Source organism: Thamnophis elegans, unplaced genomic scaffold (genome assembly GCF_009769535.1).
Source record: "Thamnophis elegans isolate rThaEle1 unplaced genomic scaffold, rThaEle1.pri scaffold_59_arrow_ctg1, whole genome shotgun sequence".
NCBI lineage: Eukaryota > Metazoa > Chordata > Lepidosauria > Squamata > Colubridae > Thamnophis > Thamnophis elegans.
Genome location: NW_022473899.1, coordinates 246,716 through 267,877, shown reverse-complemented (window position 1 = coordinate 267,877; position 21,162 = coordinate 246,716). Strand labels below are relative to the sequence as shown.

Genomic DNA, 21,162 nt, shown 5'->3' with positions numbered 1-21,162 from the left:
CTCACCCATGTCTCCACACCTCAGTTCTCTGGGGTTCCCCAGAGGCAAGGAGTGTGTGTGTGGGGGTACGGTGATCCTGGCCTCCTCCCTCCCACCCATCATGCCTTTTCTTCGCAGGGACCAAGAGGGCTGCTTGGCCCCAAAGGGGCCCCGGGCGTCCCGGGGCCACAGGTAAGTGCTGGGGAGGAGGGAGTCCCCCGGGAACCTCCACCCACCCTCGGGGCCTCCTTTGGCCCCACCAATGGCCACCGGCTACAGCCCTGTCTTTCCCTTGGCAGGGCGTGCGTGGCGTGGACGGCCCCCACGGACCGAAGGGGGGCCTGGTAAGTGGACGGAGGCAAAAGCCGCGGCCGTGGGCTTTGGGAGGGTTGGCTAGGACATGTTGAGGAGCTTCTGAGCATGCACAGAGTGTCCTCTCCACCCGCCTTCCTGGCAGCCTCAGAGGGTCGGAGGTGGGAGGCAGCAGCTTCTGAGGTCCTATAAAGACCCCTCGGCGGGAGACGCAGCCCCTTCCCCAATTCTGCAGCCGCAGAGGGCGGGGCCCGTGATGCTCGGTCCGGGCCCTTTGGGGCGGTTCTGTGGCCGTCCTTGGCCCTGGTGTTGCGAGGGCAGTTGTAGTCCCATAGCAGCTGCCAGGGATGATGGGAGCTGCAGTCCAGGAATGACGCACGGGGCTCTTTCACGATTAGACAGAGAGGATGGTGCAGGAGTAGATCCCTGCCCAGGGAAGGGGTTGGGCTGGATGATCTCCAGTTACCTCTCGGGGAACCGATTTGGAAAGTTGAAATGGGATCGGTTCGTGGAAGGGGCACCAACAGGAGATCCAAAACGCCCCCCAAACAGGCCAGGGAAGCCGCTTCCTTTAGGCGGGTGGGGAAATATCTATGGTACATCCAAGAACAGCCCCCACCCCCCCAGGGCTCCCTCTTGATCTGACAGCCCCCCCCTCTGTTTGTCTGAACCAGGGTCCGCAAGGGGAGCCGGGACCCCCTGGCCAACAGGGGGCACCTGGAACTCAGGTAAGTCCAAGGCGGTTGCTTAAGGTAGACTGCTCTTGACTATGGAGGTTCGGTGGAGGATTAAGAGCCCTCTGTCACTCCGCAGCCTTGTCCGTGCCCTGAGTGCCCCCAGGGCAGATGGGAAGGAAGCAGGTGTCCCCCCGCCCCCCAAAAAACCCCACCAGGGCTCTTCATTAGCCCTGGAAAATGCCCCTCCCCCACTTGGCTGGCAGACACAGGAGGGGGGGGCAAGGGCAGCCCCCCCTCCTCTCCCCAAGAAAGGCTGCCTGGGGTGGGAGCTGCTTTGCTGGCCTCCCCTCCCCCTCCCCAACAACAGCCCTGTGAGGTTGGCAGGTGGGGGAGGGTGTCTTGGCTGAAGCTTTACAAACCCTGATTCCTGGCTTGGTTCCAGTTCATCTCTGTTTGCTACCTGAAGCCCCCCAAAAACCTCAACTCCAGCCCTCTGGGTGTGAGGGGGGGAGGGGCAGGTGGGGGTCTTGGCCTACAGGATGCCCCTCACCCCACTTTCCTCCTTCTCTGCTTCCAGGGTCTGCCGGGACCACAAGGCCCCATGGGGGCCCCGGGGGAAAAGGTGAGAGAGGGGAGGCGGCTGGGCAGGGAGCCCCCTATTCCCACCACCCAGTGGTTGTTGGGGGGGGGGAGAGGCTTCCTGGACTTCTGGGTCCAACAGGGTCTCCCCGTCTCTTGCAGGGACCCCAAGGGAAATCTGGCCTTCCTGGGATGCCCGGCTCGGATGGACCCCCGGTGAGTGTCCCCCCCCCATCGCCCCAACCTTGGCCTTTCTGGAGGGGGCCAACCCCCCCAATCTGGCCCTCCTGATCCTCTGCCCCACCCCTGCCTCTGTGGGGTGTGGCTGAAGCCCTTGGTAGGGCTTCCCCAACATTTTGGGGGCCCTCTGACACACCCCCCCCCGGTCCTCCTCTCCCTGCAGGGCCACCCGGGCAAAGAGGGACTTCCTGGCGCCAAAGGCAACCCGGTGAGTGGATGGGGGTGGCGGCAGCCCTGGGTTGGCACAGCCTCTGCGGGTGGCACCTTCCCTTCCCCGGCTGACCCTCCCCAAGCTGCCTCCGGGGTCTTTGGGGGGCCCAGGAGAGTCCCTGGGGGCATGAAAAGGGCGGCTTCGTGGATGCCAAGGGCCCCATCCTGGGTGAGCCTGGGTGGGCATGTGTCCTATAATTGAGAGGGGGGGGAGGTGAGAAATCCCTGCAAAGTGGGGGGCAGAGACGATTAGGGCCCCCCCACTCGTATTCAGTGGTCCTTTTGGAGGTGCAGTTCCCCTTTCGGCCACCAGGGGAAGCATCCATCGACTTCCTCGACTCTCCAGCAGGGGGGGCTTTTCAAGAAAAGAGGGAGGTGTGATTCTTGGGTGGGGGGGGATGAGTTTGTGGTGTGGCCCTGATCCTCCCTCTCCCCTCCCCCCTTTCAGGGCCCCTCCGGCCCCCAAGGCCTGGTGGGCTACCCGGGTCCTCGTGGAGGAAAGGTGAGTGTGTCTGCTGATGGCCCCCTCCCCAGAAGCTTGTGGGGGGGGGTACTCAGGAGGAGGGCAATATGTGACTGATGGGAAAGGGGGGGGTCATGCTGGGTCTTCCCCCCCCCCCTTGGGGAGGGGCTAAGCTCCTCAAAACTGAGGGGGGGGGCTGTGTGGAAGCGAGGAGAGTTCCGGAGGGAGAAAAGGGTGGGGGTATTGAGAGAGTGAAGGACTCTCCGGAGCCCCCCTTGCCCCCCCCCTCAATCCAGAAAAGGGCCCCCTCCCCGATGGGCACATCCGGTGCGGCATGTTGTTCGTGCACTCAGGGAGAACTTCCTCCCTCGTCCCGGGGTCGCTGCTGGGAAGCATGGGGCTTGTAGTTCAACCCACGTCGCTGACTCCCGTGTCCCCCCTCAGGGTACAGACGGCGTCCGCGGCTTGAAAGGGCAAAAGGGCGAGAAGGTGAGAGCTTCCTTTCGGCTTAAGGCTCTGCCCCCCCACCCCCCACCCTCCACCTCACTGGCATCCTCACGACAGCCCTGCGAGGTGGGCCAGGCAGCTGGCGGGAGACGGTCCCAGGGTTACCTGGTGATTTCCATGATGGGGTGGATTGGAATTGGGGTCCCCTCCCCTCTCTGACGCCTGGTGGCTGCATTATAGCCCACCCTCTGCAAAGGAGGAGCTGCCCTGCCCCCCATGATGCAGCCAGGGTTGCTTGAGGTCATCCAGCCGACCTTCCCTTGCCCAGAATCTGCTTTTCCTGCAGTTGTGGCCGATGGGCTTCATGCCCTGAAGAGAGGGGAGGCATTTTGGGGGGTGTCCCCTCTTTTGTAACCCAGCCCCTTCTTGGGGTACCCCCTCTTCCCCAGAGGAGGCAGATCTGGGTGCTTTCATGTGGGATGCCCCGTTTCCCCCCCCTCCTTGCTGTGAACCGACCCCTCTGTGAATCAGCTTGATGGGCACCCCTGGAGCGCAGCTCCCCTACTCTGAGCCCTTCCCCTCTGCCAGCCCCCCCCATCCGAGGGGGCAGCGGGAGGGGGTGTCTCAGCGGAGCAGGGGGTCAGTTTGAAGCCCCCTCCTTGAGCGTCTCCTTTTTCTTCTGCTGTCAATTCTGACTCTGAGCTGGCAGGTTGGGTCCGGGGGCCCTGGGGGGGGGGCTGTTTTGGTGTCCCGCTTTTCCCTCCCTCCCTTGCTGAACGCTGCCCCCTTCCCGTAGGGCGAAGAAGGCTTCCCGGGCATCAAGGGAGACGTGGGGCCGAAAGGCGACAGGGTAAGTCCACCCACGGGGGAGGGGGGGGGCTGGGGGGGGGCACCTGGGCAGCCCCTCGTGCGACCGTCTGCCTTCTCTGCGCAGGGTGAGTTGGGGGTCCCAGGGTCCCGTGGAGAAGACGGACCCGAAGGCTCCAAGGGGCGGACGGGACCCCCTGGAGACCCCGGCCCTTCCGGACTGGTGGGAGAGAAGGTGCGTAACGGGACAGGGGGGGGGCTTCGTAGTCGGACCCCCCACCACCACTGCTGACCCTCTTCCTTCCCCTCCTGGCAGGGCAAACTTGGTGTGCCGGGACTCCCCGGATATCCCGGCCGACAGGGCCTCAAGGTGAGTGGGAGCCGGAGCGAGCGGGAGAACTGGGGGTCCCCATTGGGGGTTGAAGTAGCCGAGTGAGCTGGAGGGGGGGGCTGGTCCCCCAATGGCCCCTCTCCCCCTCCTTTGTGACCCTCCCCTTTCCTCCACAGGGCTCCCAAGGTTTCCCCGGCTTCCCCGGGTCGGGCGGAGAGAAGGGGCTTCGGGTAAGTAGCACCCCTTCTTTTTTGGGGGGGGGCTCCTGGGCCACTCGGAGGCCTGGAAGGGCCCTCAAGGGAGCCAGGAGGAGGGGCCGAGCTGCTGCAGGGAAGAAGTGGGGCGCAAAGGGTCCCCCAGCCCCACAACCTCTCAAAAGCCCCCCACCCCCTACTCAAAGGGGTGCGTAGTGGGTGCTGTTGTGGGTTGCAACTCCAGTGTGTGTTTGTGTTCAATCCTGTCTTTTGTCCCTATGGAGGCTTGGTCTCTCTCCTTCCTTCCTTCCTTCCTTCCTTCCTTCCTTCCTTCCTTCCTTCCTTCCTTTCTCCACATTCTCTTTCTTCCTTTCTTTTCTCCCTCCCTCTTATCTCTTTCTTTCTCTCTTTTTCTTTCTCTCTCTCCTCTCTCTCTTTCTCTCTCCCTCCCTCTCTCTTTCTCTCTTCCTTCCTCCCTTCCTTTTTCTCTCTTTCTCTTTCTCTCTCCCTTTCCCAAAAGTCACCAGAGAACGGCCCGCAAAGTCTCCCTCGGATTCTCTCTTTCCCTAAGAACCTGTGGGGGGTCAGGAAGGAAGGCTTCAGTTTGTGTTAGTGGCGCTGGGGTTCCCACCATGTTTGGGGCCCCTCCTGGGATGTCTGGGCGCAGAGGGGCAGGGTGTGTGTGTGGGGGGTGGGGGGTGGGGGGGGAGGGGGCTGCTTCTTTGACGGGTCTTTGCTCCTCCTCCCCCGCTGCAGGGCCTCTCTGGGAAAATGGGACCACGAGGCGAGCGAGGACCCTCCGTGAGTGACAGGGATGGATTTGGGGGGAGGGGTCTGGCAGGGGATTTTCTCCCCCCACTTCCCTCCCCCTTTCCCTTCCGGCACCAAGTGCGAAGGATAGTGGGGGGACGGTCTTTTGGTCTGATGGTCTGCTGGGGGCTCTAAAGTGGGGGTGGGCATCGGGGAGGCCCCCAGGGCGTGGCGCTGTGGCCCCCCCAGACAGACACACACTCTCTCTCTCTCTCTCCCAGGGCCCCAGGGGCCAGCATGGGCCACGAGGAGCCACCGGGAAGTTCGGAGCCAAGGTGAGCCCGATGGTGATGGGGAGATTCGGAGGTAGACTGCTCCTGCAGCTGGAGGTCGCATGTCGGGAAGGAGGGAGGGAGGGGAAAGTCGGGAGATTTTTCAGAATCCGAGAGAAAAATTGGGGAGGGGAAAGGAAGCGGGTTGCGCAGGTCGTGCGTGCGTTTTTGTGCGTGATCAACAAAACCTGCGCACGGAAACAGGGATGTATGGATTTGCCCTGTGGGCAGGCGGGCGTTTCTTCCTGACCCCTCCCTCTTCTCCCCCCAGGGCACCTCTGGTGGCGAAGGGCCCTCGGGGCCCCCAGGAGAACGGGTAAGCCCAGGCTCCTGATTGGGCCGGAGCCACCTGGCCAGCCGGCAGGTCATCCCAACCGGTGTAAAGCACCTGGCGAAAGGACAGCTCCCCTCGCCCTCCGTCCTCCGCCACGGGGGGCTCCCGGCTGGGTTGGGGAGGGGGCCTCTCTGGAAGAAGCCGAGCGGGTTCAAGAGCCTCAGAGACCATAATCCTTTCCAAGCCAGGTTTCCTGCTGGCCGTCTGGAGGTTGCAGAGTTCTCATTTGGGTTCAGCTTTGCGGGGGACACAACCCCTAATGGGGTCTCTCCTCCTCTTCCTCTTCCTCTTCCTCCTGCAGGGGCAACCAGGAACTCAGGGGCCGAACGGATTTCCCGGACCGAAAGGCCCGCCGGTGAGTCACGGACCCCTCCCCTCCTCTGCCCCCCCACCCCTGTCTTCCTCCCCCCTCCCCAGCCACTGACTCTGCCCCCTTTCTTTGCCCACAGGGCCCCCCCGGGAAGGACGGGATGCCCGGCCACCCGGGACAGCGTGGAGAAGTGGTGAGCGACGGCCCCGTTGTGGCCCTGCCTGGCGAGGGTCCCCTAGGCAGCTGTTCCCCCCTCCTGTGGGACGATGTGGGGCTCAGATTAGCCCCTGGGAGCCTCTCCCCAAACCCCCCGCCCCTCAACGCTTCAGAACTTGATTTTCCACAAAAAAAACCCAGTCTTTATTTTAAAGTTTGAAACCTTTTAGATTTACGTCTGAATCCAAACGCTTCCTTCTTCCAGCGCCCAACATTTGAGATTAACATAATCATTGTGCAAATTCCCTGTAGGTTTTATTTAGAGAAGTTTTCTAACTTAATCCCACCCACCCCCACAGGGTTGGGTTTTTGGGGAGGGGAGGGTCCAGGAAGAGGAAGCAGGAATTAGGCCACCTCCAGCTGTGCAGAGCAAAAGGCTGATATATATATATATATATATATATATATAATTTCAATTTATTCAATTCAATTTATTAGATTTATAGGCCGCCCAATCCCGGAGGACTATATATATATATACCAATAAATCTGCTAGATTACTAGCGAGAGGCCTGTACTCAGAATTATTCAGGGCACTTGGCACATGCTCAAGGGACCTCAGTGTCAGGGTTCCAAATAGCACCCCAAAATAAATCAGAGTCCGAGGCAAAGGATTCCTCAGAGTTCCCATTGATGAAGAGAGCCATGTTGGCACATCTGGGAAAACCCTGAATCTGAAAGCTTCCCGGTTTTCCCCACCCAGTTGAAAGTTCAAGATCTCGCCCCCAACACCCACAAGTCCACCCCATGGGCCAATCTCCCCCTGCCATGCTGGCAGCTTCCACCCATCCAGTTCCGGTCAGGTGCAGAGACGCAGAGAACAAAGGATAATGACCTTGGCTTTCTAGAAAGAATGTTGTTATGGCTACGTAGCATCTAACTCCGTACAATCCCCACCATAGTAAAGGGATAGCAGAAGAATAGGAAGTGGGGCAGGCCTGACACTCTTCGTCCGCATGCCCCCCACTCCCTGGCCTACTCCTGGCTTTGGAGACTAGCAGGGAAGACTCCGGTTCCGCATTGAGAAGGCTTTGTGTGCGAATCCCACCCTTTCCCAGCTAGGCCGGGGCAAACACTGGTGACCAGGAGTGAAGAGGTTCAGCCCCGGTGGGGCCTGGTTCAGAGGGGAGGGGATGTCGCTGTCCCCCAGCCCCTCCCTGCCACTCTCTCCTCTTCTGTCTTCCAGGGGCTGCAAGGGAAGGCCGGCTCTCCAGGTGGCCCCGGGATCGTGGGGCCACAGGTAACAGATGCTGCCGGAAAGTGGGTGGGTGGGTGGGAGGGGAGGGGAGGGGCAGCAGCCCTTCCAACGCTCTCCCTCCCTGGTGCTTCCTCCCACAGGGGCCTGCGGGGGAAACGGGCCAGTTGGGGGAGAGGGGCCACTCGGGGCCCCCAGGACCTCCAGGAGAACAAGGCCTGCCAGGGCCCTCCGGGAAGGAAGGAACCAAGGTAACCCACCGTGGCCAGCCAGGCAGATGCTTCCTGCCGCCCCTCCGTCCCCCTCCCCTCCCCTGGCCCCTACGGAGGGAGGTCTCCAGGGCCCTCAGGGCTGGGTACCCCATCCCCCCTTTGACTGGCAGTTGTCCCCGCCAGCTAGTCCTCGTCCACTGGACCCTCCCTGCGAGGGTTTTCTTTTTGTGGCTGTGCAGAGTATTGGGGGGGGTGTCTGCCTTCGTCCTCCGATGTGGGGTGCGGGGGGGGCAACCCATTGTGACGCTCCATGTGTCTTTCAGGGCGACCCAGGAACCACCGGAGGCCCCGGGAAGGACGGACCCCCAGGGCTGAGGGGCTTCCCCGGAGAGCGAGGCCTTCCCGGCACGGCTGTACGTACCTGCCCCCCCCCCACTCGAGGGGACGGTTGGGGGGGGGAGACCCCATCTAGGGAGGGAGCAGGAATAGGAAGCCCCCACCGAGGCCCTTCCTTCCTTCCTTCCTTCCTTCTTTCTTTCTCTCCTTCTACTTCTCTTTTTCTTTCTTGCCCCCTCTCCCCCTGGAGAGCGAAATTCCAGGTCTGCCAGATGGTCAGCTTCAGTTGGGGTCACTCAGAAGGGCCCCTCTTCAAAGTTGGGGCCCACCAGCCTTGGCTCTGGGACCTCATTTAGAGCCCCCCTTTCTGGGTTGATGGGGCCTCTTTCTATGGGTCCTGAAGCAACACGGCTGGTCACTCTTTGGTCAGAAATGGGGAGACACCGCCCCTCCCCCCCAAGGAAACAGCCCGGACATGAGGGTTGGGGGGGGAGTGGAAGGCAAGAGAGAGGAGATCTTGAGGGCGGGTGTGGGGGAGGGGATTTTGGTTCCCCCCCCCTCGTCCTTCATCTGGGGGAGTGCCATTGAGGGGAGGGGAGCCTGCTAAGCCTCTTCTCTTCCTGAGCAGGGGGGCCCTGGACTGAAAGGCAACGAGGGACCTGCCGGCCCCCCAGGACCAGCGGTGAGTATTTCAGCCGCTTCCTTCCGGTCACCCAGAGATCTGGTTTTAGCTCTTACGAGATCACGATCTGGGATTTCACCTCCACGATACAATCGGAAATTGAACCTGGACCGGTGCTGGGCTGCTTCCTTGACCCTCAGCCGGGGGTGAAATTCAGCCGGTTCTGAGAGGTTCTGGAGAACCGTTAGCGGAAATGTTGAGCAGTTTGGAGAACCGGCAAATGCCTCCTCTGGCTGGGCCCAGAGTGGGGAGGGAATGGGGATTTTGCAGCAGCCTTCCCCTGCCACGCCCACCAAGCCATGCCCACCGAGCCGGTAGTAAAAAAAATTGAATTTCACTACCGCCCCCAGCCCCCCCTTTCCACCCCCAAAGGCAGGGGGCTAAGGTGGGAAAGAGGGAGGGATCCACCCCCTTCATGAGGGGCCCGGAGTAAAGAAGGAGACACCCCCCTCCCTGCAGAAGATTCCCAGGCCTTTGGTCCCCACCATCTCTCTGCCTGGTCCCAGCCTCCTTCACTGGCTGGGGAGGATGGGCTTTAGAGTGAGAGGCAGGGTCAGCATGGAAACCTCCTGCCTCTCTCCTTTTGTGCCCGTTGTGTCCGGGTTGACCGTCATTTTCCTTCTCCTTCCAGGGGTCTCCCGGAGAGAAGGGTCCCGCAGGATCAGGAGGCCCCGTTGGGCCTCCAGGCAGACCTGGCCCCCAGGGGCCACATGGCCCGGGGGGAGAGAAGGGCGTGCCTGTGAGTAGGGGTACATGCCTTGCGATGGTGGGGAGAAAGGGAAGGGGACACGGAAGAGCTACGCTTGGGGGTCTGTGGGTGAGGAGGAAGGGGGCGAGGAGTGATGGGCCAGAGGAGAGGAGAGTCCATCCTCTCAGCCTCAGTTTCCCTCTTCTCCCCCAGGGTGAAAAAGGACCCATTGGCCCCGCTGGCCGAGATGGTGCCCAGGGCCCCATTGGTTTGCCCGGCCCTGCAGGGCCACACGGGGCCCCGGGTGAGGACGGTGATAAGGTGAGTGGCTGGTGGGTTGACCCCCGTGGGCGCATCCTCGTCTTTCCCCCCCTTCCTGGACTGAGCCTCCCTCCCCTCTGTCTTCTCTTCGCCTCTGCAGGGAGAAGTGGGGGACCCGGGTCGCAAGGGGCCCAAAGGCGGCAAAGGCGAGCAGGTAAGACTAACCCCCGCGCAGGAATCGCAGTGGGGCGGAGGGAGCCGGGATCGGCCGCTGTGACTCTGCTCGTCGCCCAGCTGATAAGCTCCTCTTCCTCCTGCAGGGTCCCCCGGGGCCCCCAGGCTCCCTCGGTTCGGTTGGACAGCCGGGTCCGGCGGTAAGTGTCTGCGGGGTTTCCCCTTGTTTCCTGGGGGTCCCACGGTTATACCTTTGGTCCTCCGGACGCCACCCCGTGGGCGACTCCGGAGTATGGCAAGGAGGCCCTTGGCCTCTGGGGAGACAGCCCCCGCCTTGAAATGGGCAGGAGAGGGGGGGCAGGGAGATCTGGGTTTGGCTCTCCTTTGGGTCCTAACTCTCCGATTGCCTCCTTCTCGGCCGCCTTTAGGGTGCGGATGGTGAGCCAGGAGCGAGGGGCGCCCAGGGCCATTATGGGGCGAAGGGGGACGACGGCATCCGAGGATTCAATGGGGCACCAGGACCCATTGGCTTACAGGTAACAAACACAGTCCTGCTTTTCCCCCCATATTTTTTATTTTATTTTTAAACATAAAAGACGACATAAAAAAAATTCTCATCCATTACATACAGCATGTCGTTTGGTTACAAGCGTTTGTGCATCCATATTCTCAATTATACAATCACAGATTTTCCGTCTAAGTAGATACCTCACTTTCATTGTACAACCTATATTCAATTACGATTAATATTTCTTTTCAACAAACCCAATTCCCTTACATTCTTGATTGTCTGTTTAATAACAATATACCTTTTTGTAATCCCTTATCTGATTCTGAATATTTTTACAGTGCAAAAGAATTTACCAACTGTTTATGTTTATACATCACTACTTTCAATTATGCATAATCCCGCCAATCATCTATCGAGTGTGCTTATCTTCATTGTTGTCCTTGTATATTCATACATTCAAACAAAGATGTTATTCCTTCATTTTTCAACAAGGTATTCTAAATACTCACTTCATACATATACCAATCTTTACTTCCTTATTAAAATTATTTGTCAACAACAAGGTATCTTTACAATATACATCACTACTTAGAGTTATGCCTAATATCACCGATCCTCTATCAAATGTACATAGAATCATTATTATCCTTGTCCTTCATTTTAAAACAAAATGTTCTAAATTATTCAATTCATATATATATATATATATATATATATATATATATATATATATATATATATATATATATATATATATATATATATATAGCAATAGCAATAGCAATAGCAATAGCAATAGCAATAGCAATAGCAATAGCAGTAGACTTATATACCGCTTCATAGGCCTTTCAGGCCTCTCTAAGCGGTTTACAGAGAGTCAGCATATTGCCCCCAACAATCTGGGTCCTCATTTTACCCACCTCGGAAGGATGGAAGGCTGAGTCAACCCTGAGCCAGTGAGATTTGAACCGCTGACCTGCTGATCTAGCAGTAGCCTGCAGTGCTGCATTTAACCACTGCGCCACCTTGGCTCTATATATATATATATATATATCAGTCTTTCATTGTATCGTTATTAATCTATTTGAGAACATAATTGTATTATTACTTATCTCCTTCAATTAAAACGTAAGTAAAACATTTTTCATTTCCAAGTTTTTTTCCCCAGCCACTGATAAAACCAGTCCCACATCTTATAAAATTGCTCGTCTTCTTGTCCTCTTATTTCAAATGCCAGTTTACACACAGTCTTTCTTGACAGGGGCTGCCCGGACCATCTGGGGAGAAGGGGGAGACAGGCGACGGTGGACCCCTAGTAAGTGCCACCGTCTTCCCTAAGGGGAATCCCTCCCAGACCCTCAAACCCCCCCCCACATGGTTCCTACCCAGCTCTGTTGTCGGGAAACAAGATATGTGGATGCTCATCAGTATTTTCTTGCAGGGACCCCCAGGACCCCCAGGACCCCGAGGCCCAGCTGGGCCCTCCGGAGCTAGCGTGAGTGTGCCTTCCACCCTCTTTTCCACTTGATTCCTTCCTTCAATGGATTCCCAAGGCTGAGCCCGGTTGGATCTCTTTTTCCCACAGGGTCCGCAAGGCCCCCCAGGAGGGATTGGAAACGAGGGTCCACCAGGACAAAAGGTACATGGGCTCCGGGGGATGCTTGGCAGAGGGCAGGGCCTGGGGTCTCAGGGCGAGGCCCCAAGGTGGGGCTTTTCCAAGCTCCTTGGGAGGATCTCCCGTCAGAGGTGGATCTAGGCCATGGTCCTCGTGGCTCTCTCTGCACAGAGTCCTTCCTCTCCCGTGGGGGGCACTGAGGCCCTTAGGCCAGGGGTCCCCAACCCAGCCCATTCAGAACCGGGCCGCAGAAGTGTCGGGCATGTGCACCTACACAGTTTTATTTGCATGTGCAACGGGCGGGCTTGCAAGCGCACACACGCGGCCCCGTTTTTGTGAGCAGTGGACGCACATACTTGCCACTCACACAAATGGAGCTATGCGCTCATCCACTGCTCACACGGAACCTCCCCCTCTCTGCCGCCCTGCTGGTTTGCAACGCCGGAAAGATGGCAGACCGCCGTCTTAGACGGTTCAGCTCTTGCGACCTTTGCTTGTCCAGCTGGGGTAGAGCATCCCTCCCATCACCCCCAGCCCTAGCCGGGACAGTTCCTGCCCTCCCAAAGATGGCTTTCCTGGGTTGTATCAAGCGCATTGTTGGGACCTCCGTGTCCGGGAACCAAACGGTTGTCCACAACCAGCCGACTCCTTGGGACTTTGGAGGGCCAGGAGGCAAAAGGTAGCACAGGAACCCAACAGGGGCCTGATCCACTAACCTCCCTTCCCCATCGCAGGGCGAATCGGGAGAGCAGGGTGGGCCTGGAGGCCCCGGAGAGCCTGGCCCGAAGGTACGTCTCTTTCTTCTGCCCCCCATGATTGTGTGGCTGTACATGCTGCATTCCCCGTGCCCCTCTTCCCCTCCTCCTGCCCCTTGGCACCAGAAGTCCGTGGCCCCAAGTCCCATGTGGAGCAGTCTTCACACACCTGCCTACACAACGGGGTGGGAAAGTGTGCCACCATATGCCCCAGGTGCCACAGACCCCCTCCCCCCCGATAAGGCCTGGCTGCCTCTCCCCAGTCCAAGGCTGAAGAGGGGCTTTGGGGCAGCAGCGTGCCCTCTTTTCCACTTCCTGCATTTTGAGCGGTATACTGTGCCTGCGTCTGGAGGCTCCGGGTGGGCCCCTTGACTCTGACAGCCCCTCCTCTCTCCTCAGGGCCCACGGGGTGAGCAAGGAGAGAAAGGGGAAGCCGGGAGCGCTGGTGTGGCTGGACCCCCCGGAGGGAGAGGCCCTGTCGGGGACGATGGGCCCAAGGGGAACCCGGTAAGGGAAACAGCAGACATGGGAGGGGCTGGTGTGGAGGAGGGAGGTCTGGGACTGGGAGCAACTTCCTCCCCCACTCTAGACTCAGGTGGACTACAAGCCCCAGTAATCCCAGAACCAGAGAAGACATGGGATTTGTAGTTTAGGGTCGGGGGAAGCTGGCGGTGAATAAATCTGACGTAATGGCCTGTTTTGTCCAAGTATTCAAAAAGCCTTGTAGGGTTTTCTTTTTTGGGGGGTGGGGGGGAAATGTAAGGATTAGATGAGCCTTAAAAGTGCGGAATTCAACATTTATCTCGGGGGAGGGGAGAGAAATGGGGACTCTGGTGACCTTTGACTTTTCTCTGGGCTCAGGGCCCAGTCGGCTTCCCTGGAGACCCCGGACCCCCCGGAGGAATCGGGCCCCGGGTGAGTACGACCCTCCCCTCTTGGCTGGGCCCCTCTGAGCCCGCCCTCCGCTAAGGGCCAAAGAGCACCAGAACCCATGTGCCTCTCCCCACAGGGCCAAGACGGAGCCAAAGGCGAGCAAGGAGAAAACGGGGAACCCGGAGAGGCGGTGAGCATTTGAGGGGGGGGGAAAGGTTTAAACCCTACCTAGGGTATGGCTGGGTCCAGCAGGAATCGGATGCCATCTGCCCCCTGGCTTCCCACTGCACCCCACCCCTTCAGGGGCCTCCTGCTTGTGCCCCGAAACTCCAGTACAGACTCTATTTATTAATAAAATTTATTAATAAAATTTATAGGCCGCGCAATCCCGAAGGACTCCGGGCAGCTAATCTCTCTCTAATCTCTCTCTTTCCTTTTTTCCTTTTTTTCCCCCAAAGACGTTTTTTATTCTCCTACACAGCATTTTAAGAATACATTCCCATAATTGTTATTCTTCCTTACATTTATAATTCTTATACATTAATTATTTCATTTAATAAGTTGTAATGTTCAGTTTGGGTTGCTTTATTTACCATTCCTTCCTCCTTTTGAAACACTTCCTTGTTCTCCTTCTCTTCTCTACTTTCCTCCTTCCTCCTCTCCTTCCCCTTCCTTCTTCCCTTCCGTTTCTCCTACTCCTGCTCTTCCTCTTCCCCTTTCTACCCACTCTCCTTCTCTTTCTCTGCCTTCCATCCTCCTCTCCTTACCTCTTTCTTCTCTCCCCCATCTTCCTTTCGTTCTCTCCTCCTCTCTCTCTTTCTTTTTCTATTATTGTTGGTGTATATATTTCAAAACTCAGTTTACGTTTCCTTGGGATGGCATTTCCATCAAGCCAAATATAATTTAGTATCATTTCTTATTCCCTTACCTTCACTAGTCTGCCCTAGTTATGTTCCCCCACTTTATATCTCACTCTTGAATATATACTTATATATTTAATATTTCCTTTTCTGTTTTCCCCTTCTTCCCACCCCCCTTTTCCATTTAATAGTATTTATCTTCTCCCTATTTTCTTTTCTAGTTTCCTTTCTCTTGCCAGTCATAAAATCTTCTCCACGATTCCTCTTTATCCTTTATTTTCATTGTCAACCTATTCATCTCTGCACAATCTAATAGCTTTTTTTATTATCTCTCCTTCCTTTTTCAGGGGTCTCCGGGGCCATCTGGTGAGGCTGGTCCCCCTGGGCCACTCGGGAAGCGGGTAAGTTGGGGTCCACCTCATTGGGGAGGAGATGCCTGTCGTCCCCCCCGCCCCCTGCACTGGGGCCTGGGATTGGGAGTCACGGGACAAGGGGAAGAGAAAGGCAGCCAGGGCCCCTCCAAGGCCCCCAGCAAAAGACCATCCCCCAAAATCCGGACTCGGGAACCACGTCTCCTCTGGGGTCTAACCAGTGGTGGGTTCCGGCACAGACTACTGCCGGTTCACTCAGAGATGTGGCACACGCGTGTGCATGCTTTGCACACGAATGCTTGCTTGATGCTCACTGCACGCACATGTGCAATACAACTAAGATTGCTCTGTGCATGCGGAGAACCAAAAAACCGGAGAACCGCTTCCGGGGCGTGGCAGGCCTGGGTCATTGCCAGTTCCAGTGGCCCAGGCCGCCAAAACTACTACCGGTTCAGCCAAACTGTCCCGAATCAGCAGGAACTAACGCCGTGTCCTCCCACACACTCCTTCAGCTGCAGGGGTCCAAGAAAAGCCCCCTCCCTTCTGAAGGGAAAGCAGAAAAGAAGGACTCCGGACTGCTCTGGCCTCTGTTTCCTCCCAGCCCCACCTCTCCAGAGGGGCAAAGACCCCCCGACTCAACCAACCTCTCGTTCTCCTCTCTACAGGGCCCCGCTGGAGCTCCCGGCCCCGAGGGACGGCAGGGGATGAAGGGCAAGAAGGTGAGTGGGGCTGCCTCTGGGTGGGGAGGTCACCACGCCCCATAGAAGGAGTGGGGGTTGGACTGGGCCTTCTGGATGGCGGCTAAGGAGCCTTCAATCCCCACTAAGGGGTTTCCCTGGGAGAAAAGGGAAGGTGGGGAGATGAGGGGGCAGGACAGATGGGGGGTCCCAACTGCACCCATGGGGCAGGGCGGCTGTTGGGCAGGAGTTCTTCGGCCCCAGAATTGGGGAGGGGGGCCGCTCACGCCGCATGGCCCCTCTCAGCTATTGCTCTGCTGGTGCTTCCGTCTGGACCAGAGGCTGAAGGGGACTCCATCCTGAGTGGGCATTGCAGGGCGTGCGAGTGGAGGGGGACCTTAGAGGTCGTGCAATCCAACCGCATCAAAGCTGGAAGGAGCTGAGCTAAGCCCTCTCCTGGGAGCCCTTCCTTCCCTCGGTCTGACCACGATTCCACCCTGACTCTCCCCTCTCCAGGGAGAATCGGGAGCCCTCGGGCCCCCTGGCAAAACCGGAGCTGTGGGACCCCAGGGGACACCTGGAAAACCTGGCATGGAGGGCTTGAGAGGCGTCCCTGGATCTGTGGTAAGGGGGAAGGCATCTGCTTGGGCTGCGTGGGTCTCTCCGGCTCATGCGGGGGGGGGGGGGAGGAAGAGTCTGGGAGGGTCAGGGGGGAGAAACGGAGCCAATTCCAGACTCACGGATCCTTGGAGGGTGGGTTGGGGGCCAGAGTTCTTAGCGGGCAGAGGGCAAACCCATTTCTGGCTTGCTAGAAAGGGGGAAGTGGAGGGTCCCTTGTTGAAGGGGGGGATCACATTCACGTCTTGATCTTCGGTCTCTTGTAGGGGGCCCAAGGCAAACCAGGAACCACAGGCCAGGCTGGGCCCCCAGGACCTGCGGTGAGTAGCCACCTTTTGGGGGGGACCCAATGGGAGGGGGTCTGTAAGTCACAGGAAGTGCTTAAGCTTCCTTGGGGGTGTTTCTTCCCATAGGGCCCCCCTGGACTGCCTGGACTGAAGGGCGAGACGGGCCCCAAAGGAGAGAAGGTAGGAGGGAGACAGGCGAGCTGGGTTTGGTGCTCGCCCTGAGTGAACGGCCTTCTGGGAGGGGAGGGATCCCCCCCACCTGCTCACCCCCCCTACGTCTCTCCACAGGGCCACCCGGGACTCATCGGCTTGATTGGACCGGCTGGAGAGCAAGGAGACAAAGGGGACCAAGGGGCCCCTGGGCCCTCAGGGAGTGGTGGGCTTAAAGGAGAGACTGTAAGTGCTGGGGGTAGGGGGGCTTGGGAGGGGGCTGGAGGGACAGGGACCACCTTAACCTCTTGCTCTCTCCCTGCAGGGCATCCCTGGACCGACCGGCCCTCTTGGCCCCGCAGGGCCCCCTGGACTTCCTGTGAGTAGCGCCTGATTCCACCACCCCCCAAACCCTCTTACATCTCCGGGACGGGGACCCCAACTCTCTCCTTCTCTTTTTAGGGTTCTCCCGGTCCTCAGGGTGCCAAAGGAGCCACGGTGAGCGACGTAGCCCTGCCCCATAGCGCTTGGGGTGGGTGGGGTGGGGGGAAGGAGCAAAGGGGTGGGGAGAAAAAAGAGAGGAAAGTCTCTCCTTGAGGACTAACCTCTTGGCGATTTGATTCCAGGGCGAAGCCGGACCCAAAGGACAGCGGGGCATTCCTGGCCCCCCTGGGAAGCCGGTAAGACCCCAGACTCACTCCACCCTGCCTTGGTTTCCCCTCGGCAGAGGAGAGGTCTGGGAGAAGGCTGGGTCCACACAGTCACGTGATCAAAATTCAGACGCTTGACAACTGACTGACATTTACGACAGTCACAATGTCACATGATCCCTTTTCGCAACCTTCATTGGGGAAGCCAATGGGAGTCACTTAACAACAAGCGTTACTAATCTACCACGGTAGTTTGTTTAACAATTATGGTGAGAAAAGTCATAAAATGGGACGAAACTCAATGTCTCACTTAGCAACATACATTTTGGCCTCCATTGTGTTCGTAAAGTGAGGACTCCCTGCATTGGCCAATCTACTTGAGACCCCCTAAATGGGGCCAAGCCAGGGGTGAAATCCAGCAGATTCTGACAGGTTCTGGAGAACCGGTAGCGGAAATTTTGAGTAGTTCGGAGAGTGGGTAAATGCCACCTCTGGCTGGCCCCAGAATGGGGAGGGAATGGGGATTTTGCGGTATCCTTCCCCTGCCACGCCCACCAAGCCACACCCACAGAACCGGTAGTAAAAAAAAAAAGAATTTCACCACTGGGCCAAACCCCACAGGCGTTGTGTGAACAAGTGTAAACTCTTTGGCAGGGTCCACCAGGCGAAGCCATCCAGCCCCTACCAATCCAGCGCCACAAGAAGAGCCGGCGCTCGGTGGATGGTAGCCAGCTGGTGCCAGAGGAGGTGGAGGAGATGGCGGCCGATGGGGCAGCGGGACAGCCGACCTCCCGGCGTGTGGAGGAGATCTACGGCTCCCTGGAGTCCCTCCGCCAGGAGATCGAGGGGATGCGGAAGCCACTGGGCACCCAGGACAGCCCTGCCCGCACCTGCCAGGACCTCCGGCTGAGCCAGCCTGAACTGCCCGACGGTGGGTGTAACGGGATAACAGAGGTGGGAGGGACCCTACACCCTTTCAGACAAAACGCTGTCTGGGGTCTTCTGGAAAAGAGGCCTGCTTGCCTCCCCCAGGGCGATTCCCTGGCCCTCCCGCCTTGACCCACATGGCTTCTGTCCTGGGCAGGGAGTGCAACCCGATTGGCAAGGCGGCGTGTCCCATGGACTCTGTTGAGCCGCTGGTGCCTTCGTCAAAACCCAGAAGCTGCTGGATTAACTAGAACACCCAGCAGCCCTTGCAAGTGGAGGAGGGGGGAAGCCTCAGATCCTCTGATCTGTCATCCTCCCTCTCCCCATGCCGGGACTCCACCCGGGGTTTTCCCTGTAAGCCCTTGGGGAAACCTTGGGAAGCCAAATGTGAAATCCTGGGGGGATATTCACACTCCAAATCACCTTCACCATCAAACGGTGCACTCTCTTTTTTGCGGGGGAGGGGGAAGGGGCATGAGTTTGCCAAGGGGCTACTGGAGTTGTGGGGACCTCCACCCCACCCCAACTGAAACCTTGGTGGGGAACTTTGGCCTGTCTTCCTCCCCAGGCGAATACTGGATCGACCCCAACCAGGGCTGTACCCGCGACTCCTTCAAGGTTTATTGTAACTTCACGGCGGGGGGTGAGACATGCGTCTTCCCCAGCTGGGAATCTCGAGAGGTGAGGAGGGGATCATGGGTGGGGGGGTTAGAACTGACCCTACTGGGGGATCTTGGGGAGCCCCAACCCTGAAAGCCGATGTCCCCGTTTCTGCCATTTGTGGGGTGGGCAGCTTATGAAAACCAAGATGGGTACTGAAATAGGAAAGGTGGCACTCCTGGCAATGTTAGGCTGGCCCTCCTGGGGAGGGCGGAGAGCACCCAGTCTGGGCACCCCTGCGTTGCTCCAAATGGCCGTGGTGGGCACAGCCTGTCTGGGCAGGGGGCAAAGGCTGCGTTTCAGGGCGAAGGGCTTTGCCACGAGCCTCTTCCGGCTGAGGCTGCAATTCCGTGGTTGCCTCTTGGTCTCCCATCCAGGTACGAACCAAGCCTGGTCCTGCGAAGGCCAGAAGGCCTTTGAATGGGGCAGGGTGGCCATGGGTCCCAGCCCCATGGATCAAGCCCTCTGCAGAGGGGGGAATGGACCCCATCAGAAAGCCAAAGGGCAGAATTTGCCTTTGGGGCCAGCCACCACAAGGCCCTGCTGCTTTTGGGTGCCCCCCTCTCTCTGTGGGTCAGAAAACCAAGCCACGCATGGCACAGCTTGCTTCGGCCCCTCCTGGCTCAAGAAAGTCCCCTGATTTCCTACCCCCCCCACTCCGTTTGCAGGTGGCAATGGCTGCCTGGGAGGAGGAGATGCCGCCGAGGTGGTTCAGCCAGTTCCAGAAGGGCCATCAGGTGAGTCCCCTGGCTGGGGGATGGGGTCCTCCCCCTTCGTCTCTCAGGAAGGGAGGGCCCCCCTTTCCTGCACCCGAATCTCTCCTCCTGGAGGGTGTTGGAAAGACACGCAGGAAAGAGGGCTCCGATCCCAGGAGGCAGCCAGGATTCCTGGGCTGGAGGGGTGCCTGACCTCCAAGCTTGTGATGGGGGAGACCTCTTACTTGGGGCGGGGATCTGGAGGGGAGGCGGGAAATGGGTCTCTACCGGGAAATCCTCCTTCCATAAAGGACTGACAATGGTGGCCACTCAGTGGCTCAGTCCTTGTGCTGCGTTCACGCGACACCCCAAATTTCATTCCGAAGGACCCGGAGCGATATTTGTGAAACTTGCCAAGGCTGGTGTGTGTGTGTGTGTGTATGTGTGTGTGTGTGTGTGTTGTGAGGGGGGGAATTGACTTCCTTTTTCTTAGAACTTGGTGAGTTATGCAAAAGCAAACTCGTTTGGTTGATTCTGGATAGGACACCAACACAGTAAACAGGCTTCCCCAGTGCAGGGTGCTTGCTGTGTGAAGCAGTTCCGTGCAGTGAGGTGGGGAGGGGAACCCCAAAATGGAACCCTCCACTCCATCCAGCTCACCGTCCCACTTAGGATTTGGCCTCCTCTGCTTGAGGGCAGTCACCCTTCCCCTTATCCTCATCTCCTCCTCATCCCTGGTTCCTCCCCAGTTCTCCTACGTGGATGCGGAGGGCCACCCTCTGGGCGTGGTTCAGCTCTCCTTCCTGCGCCTGCTGAGCACCTCTGCCCGCCAGAACTTCACCTACCACTGCCAGCACTCGATCGCCTGGCACAGCTCGGGGTCCCCCACCTTGGAGGGCTACCAGCAGGCCCTGCGCTTCCGGGGGGCCAACGAGGACGACCTGAGCTACGACAACAGCCCCTACATCAAGGCCCTGGTGGATGGCTGTGCGGTGAGTGCCCGGGAGGGGACGCGGATGGGAGGAACAACAACCGCAAGGGTGGGGTGGGGGACGGGACCTCTACTCAGAAATGGCGGGATGGCAGGCCTTGCATTTTTCATCCCCACATGGATGGATTCTGCGGGTCCCCAGGTGCCTCCTTTTCTCCTGCTATCGGCTGCTGGAGCTTCTCCCCTCCCATAGCAATGGGGGTTTGGGGCCCCTCCTTGGCTCCGCGGAGGGCAAGTGTGGGGGGGGGAATGGATGCAGGGGGCTGCCAGGTTCAGGACAAAGCAGTTCCCACAAAGGGAGGTCCCAACGTTCCTGGTTTCCATCTTACTGACCGGTGGATGGCTGGCGTAAAGCAGGGCTCTCGGCTTCCCTATGGGGAGGGGGGAAGTGACCCACCTCCAGTGGTGACCTTTCTCTTCCTCCCCAATGCAGGCAAGGAAAGCATCCGGCGAGACACTCCTGGAGGTCAACACCCCCCAAGTGGAGCACCTGCCCTTGCTGGATGTGCACCTGATGGACTTTGGGCAGGCCGGGCAGGGCTTCGGCTTTGAGGTGGGGGCCGCCTGCTTCCTTGGCTAGAGCGGAGACCCCAGTGCAGCCGGCAGGAGTGGGACGACCACCTTCCTGGTGCCCACCAAACAACAGAGACCATGGGAAGGGTGGGGTGGGGATCAGCCAGAGGCCCAGCAACCAGAAGATCTGTGGAGTGCAGAGAAATCCCCCTACTCCCAGGGACTCACCAGCCCCCATGGAAATGTTCTCTCCTCTCTGCAACCCCCCCGCTGCAGAATC

At 58.6% G+C, this 21,162-nt stretch overlaps 1 protein-coding gene across 1 annotated transcript in view; it reads left to right on the top strand.

The window, feature by feature from the left end:
* COL11A2 (collagen type XI alpha 2 chain) overlaps positions 1-20,949 on the top strand; it is a 41,231-nt gene extending 20,282 nt beyond the window's left edge. The window contains exons 20-66 of the mRNA XM_032238718.1: positions 118-171; positions 279-323; positions 966-1,019; positions 1,546-1,590; positions 1,710-1,763; positions 1,951-1,995; positions 2,446-2,499; positions 2,905-2,949; positions 3,704-3,757; positions 3,842-3,949; positions 4,031-4,084; positions 4,222-4,275; positions 4,996-5,040; positions 5,271-5,324; positions 5,593-5,637; positions 5,957-6,010; positions 6,105-6,158; positions 7,368-7,421; positions 7,520-7,627; positions 7,912-8,001; positions 8,553-8,606; positions 9,238-9,345; positions 9,508-9,615; positions 9,716-9,769; positions 9,876-9,929; positions 10,158-10,265; positions 11,502-11,555; positions 11,682-11,735; positions 11,826-11,879; positions 12,590-12,643; positions 13,010-13,117; positions 13,472-13,525; positions 13,620-13,673; positions 14,691-14,744; positions 15,380-15,433; positions 15,908-16,015; positions 16,276-16,329; positions 16,423-16,476; positions 16,585-16,692; positions 16,772-16,825; positions 16,909-16,944; positions 17,073-17,126; positions 17,751-18,027; positions 18,592-18,704; positions 19,352-19,420; positions 20,128-20,370; positions 20,803-20,949. Coding sequence (XP_032094609.1) covers positions 118-171; positions 279-323; positions 966-1,019; positions 1,546-1,590; positions 1,710-1,763; positions 1,951-1,995; positions 2,446-2,499; positions 2,905-2,949; positions 3,704-3,757; positions 3,842-3,949; positions 4,031-4,084; positions 4,222-4,275; positions 4,996-5,040; positions 5,271-5,324; positions 5,593-5,637; positions 5,957-6,010; positions 6,105-6,158; positions 7,368-7,421; positions 7,520-7,627; positions 7,912-8,001; positions 8,553-8,606; positions 9,238-9,345; positions 9,508-9,615; positions 9,716-9,769; positions 9,876-9,929; positions 10,158-10,265; positions 11,502-11,555; positions 11,682-11,735; positions 11,826-11,879; positions 12,590-12,643; positions 13,010-13,117; positions 13,472-13,525; positions 13,620-13,673; positions 14,691-14,744; positions 15,380-15,433; positions 15,908-16,015; positions 16,276-16,329; positions 16,423-16,476; positions 16,585-16,692; positions 16,772-16,825; positions 16,909-16,944; positions 17,073-17,126; positions 17,751-18,027; positions 18,592-18,704; positions 19,352-19,420; positions 20,128-20,370; positions 20,803-20,949 — 3,513 coding nt within the window. The remainder of the gene's footprint in view (positions 1-117; positions 172-278; positions 324-965; positions 1,020-1,545; positions 1,591-1,709; positions 1,764-1,950; positions 1,996-2,445; positions 2,500-2,904; positions 2,950-3,703; positions 3,758-3,841; positions 3,950-4,030; positions 4,085-4,221; positions 4,276-4,995; positions 5,041-5,270; positions 5,325-5,592; positions 5,638-5,956; positions 6,011-6,104; positions 6,159-7,367; positions 7,422-7,519; positions 7,628-7,911; positions 8,002-8,552; positions 8,607-9,237; positions 9,346-9,507; positions 9,616-9,715; positions 9,770-9,875; positions 9,930-10,157; positions 10,266-11,501; positions 11,556-11,681; positions 11,736-11,825; positions 11,880-12,589; positions 12,644-13,009; positions 13,118-13,471; positions 13,526-13,619; positions 13,674-14,690; positions 14,745-15,379; positions 15,434-15,907; positions 16,016-16,275; positions 16,330-16,422; positions 16,477-16,584; positions 16,693-16,771; positions 16,826-16,908; positions 16,945-17,072; positions 17,127-17,750; positions 18,028-18,591; positions 18,705-19,351; positions 19,421-20,127; positions 20,371-20,802) is intronic.
* The last annotated feature ends 213 nt before the right edge of the window (positions 20,950-21,162 follow it).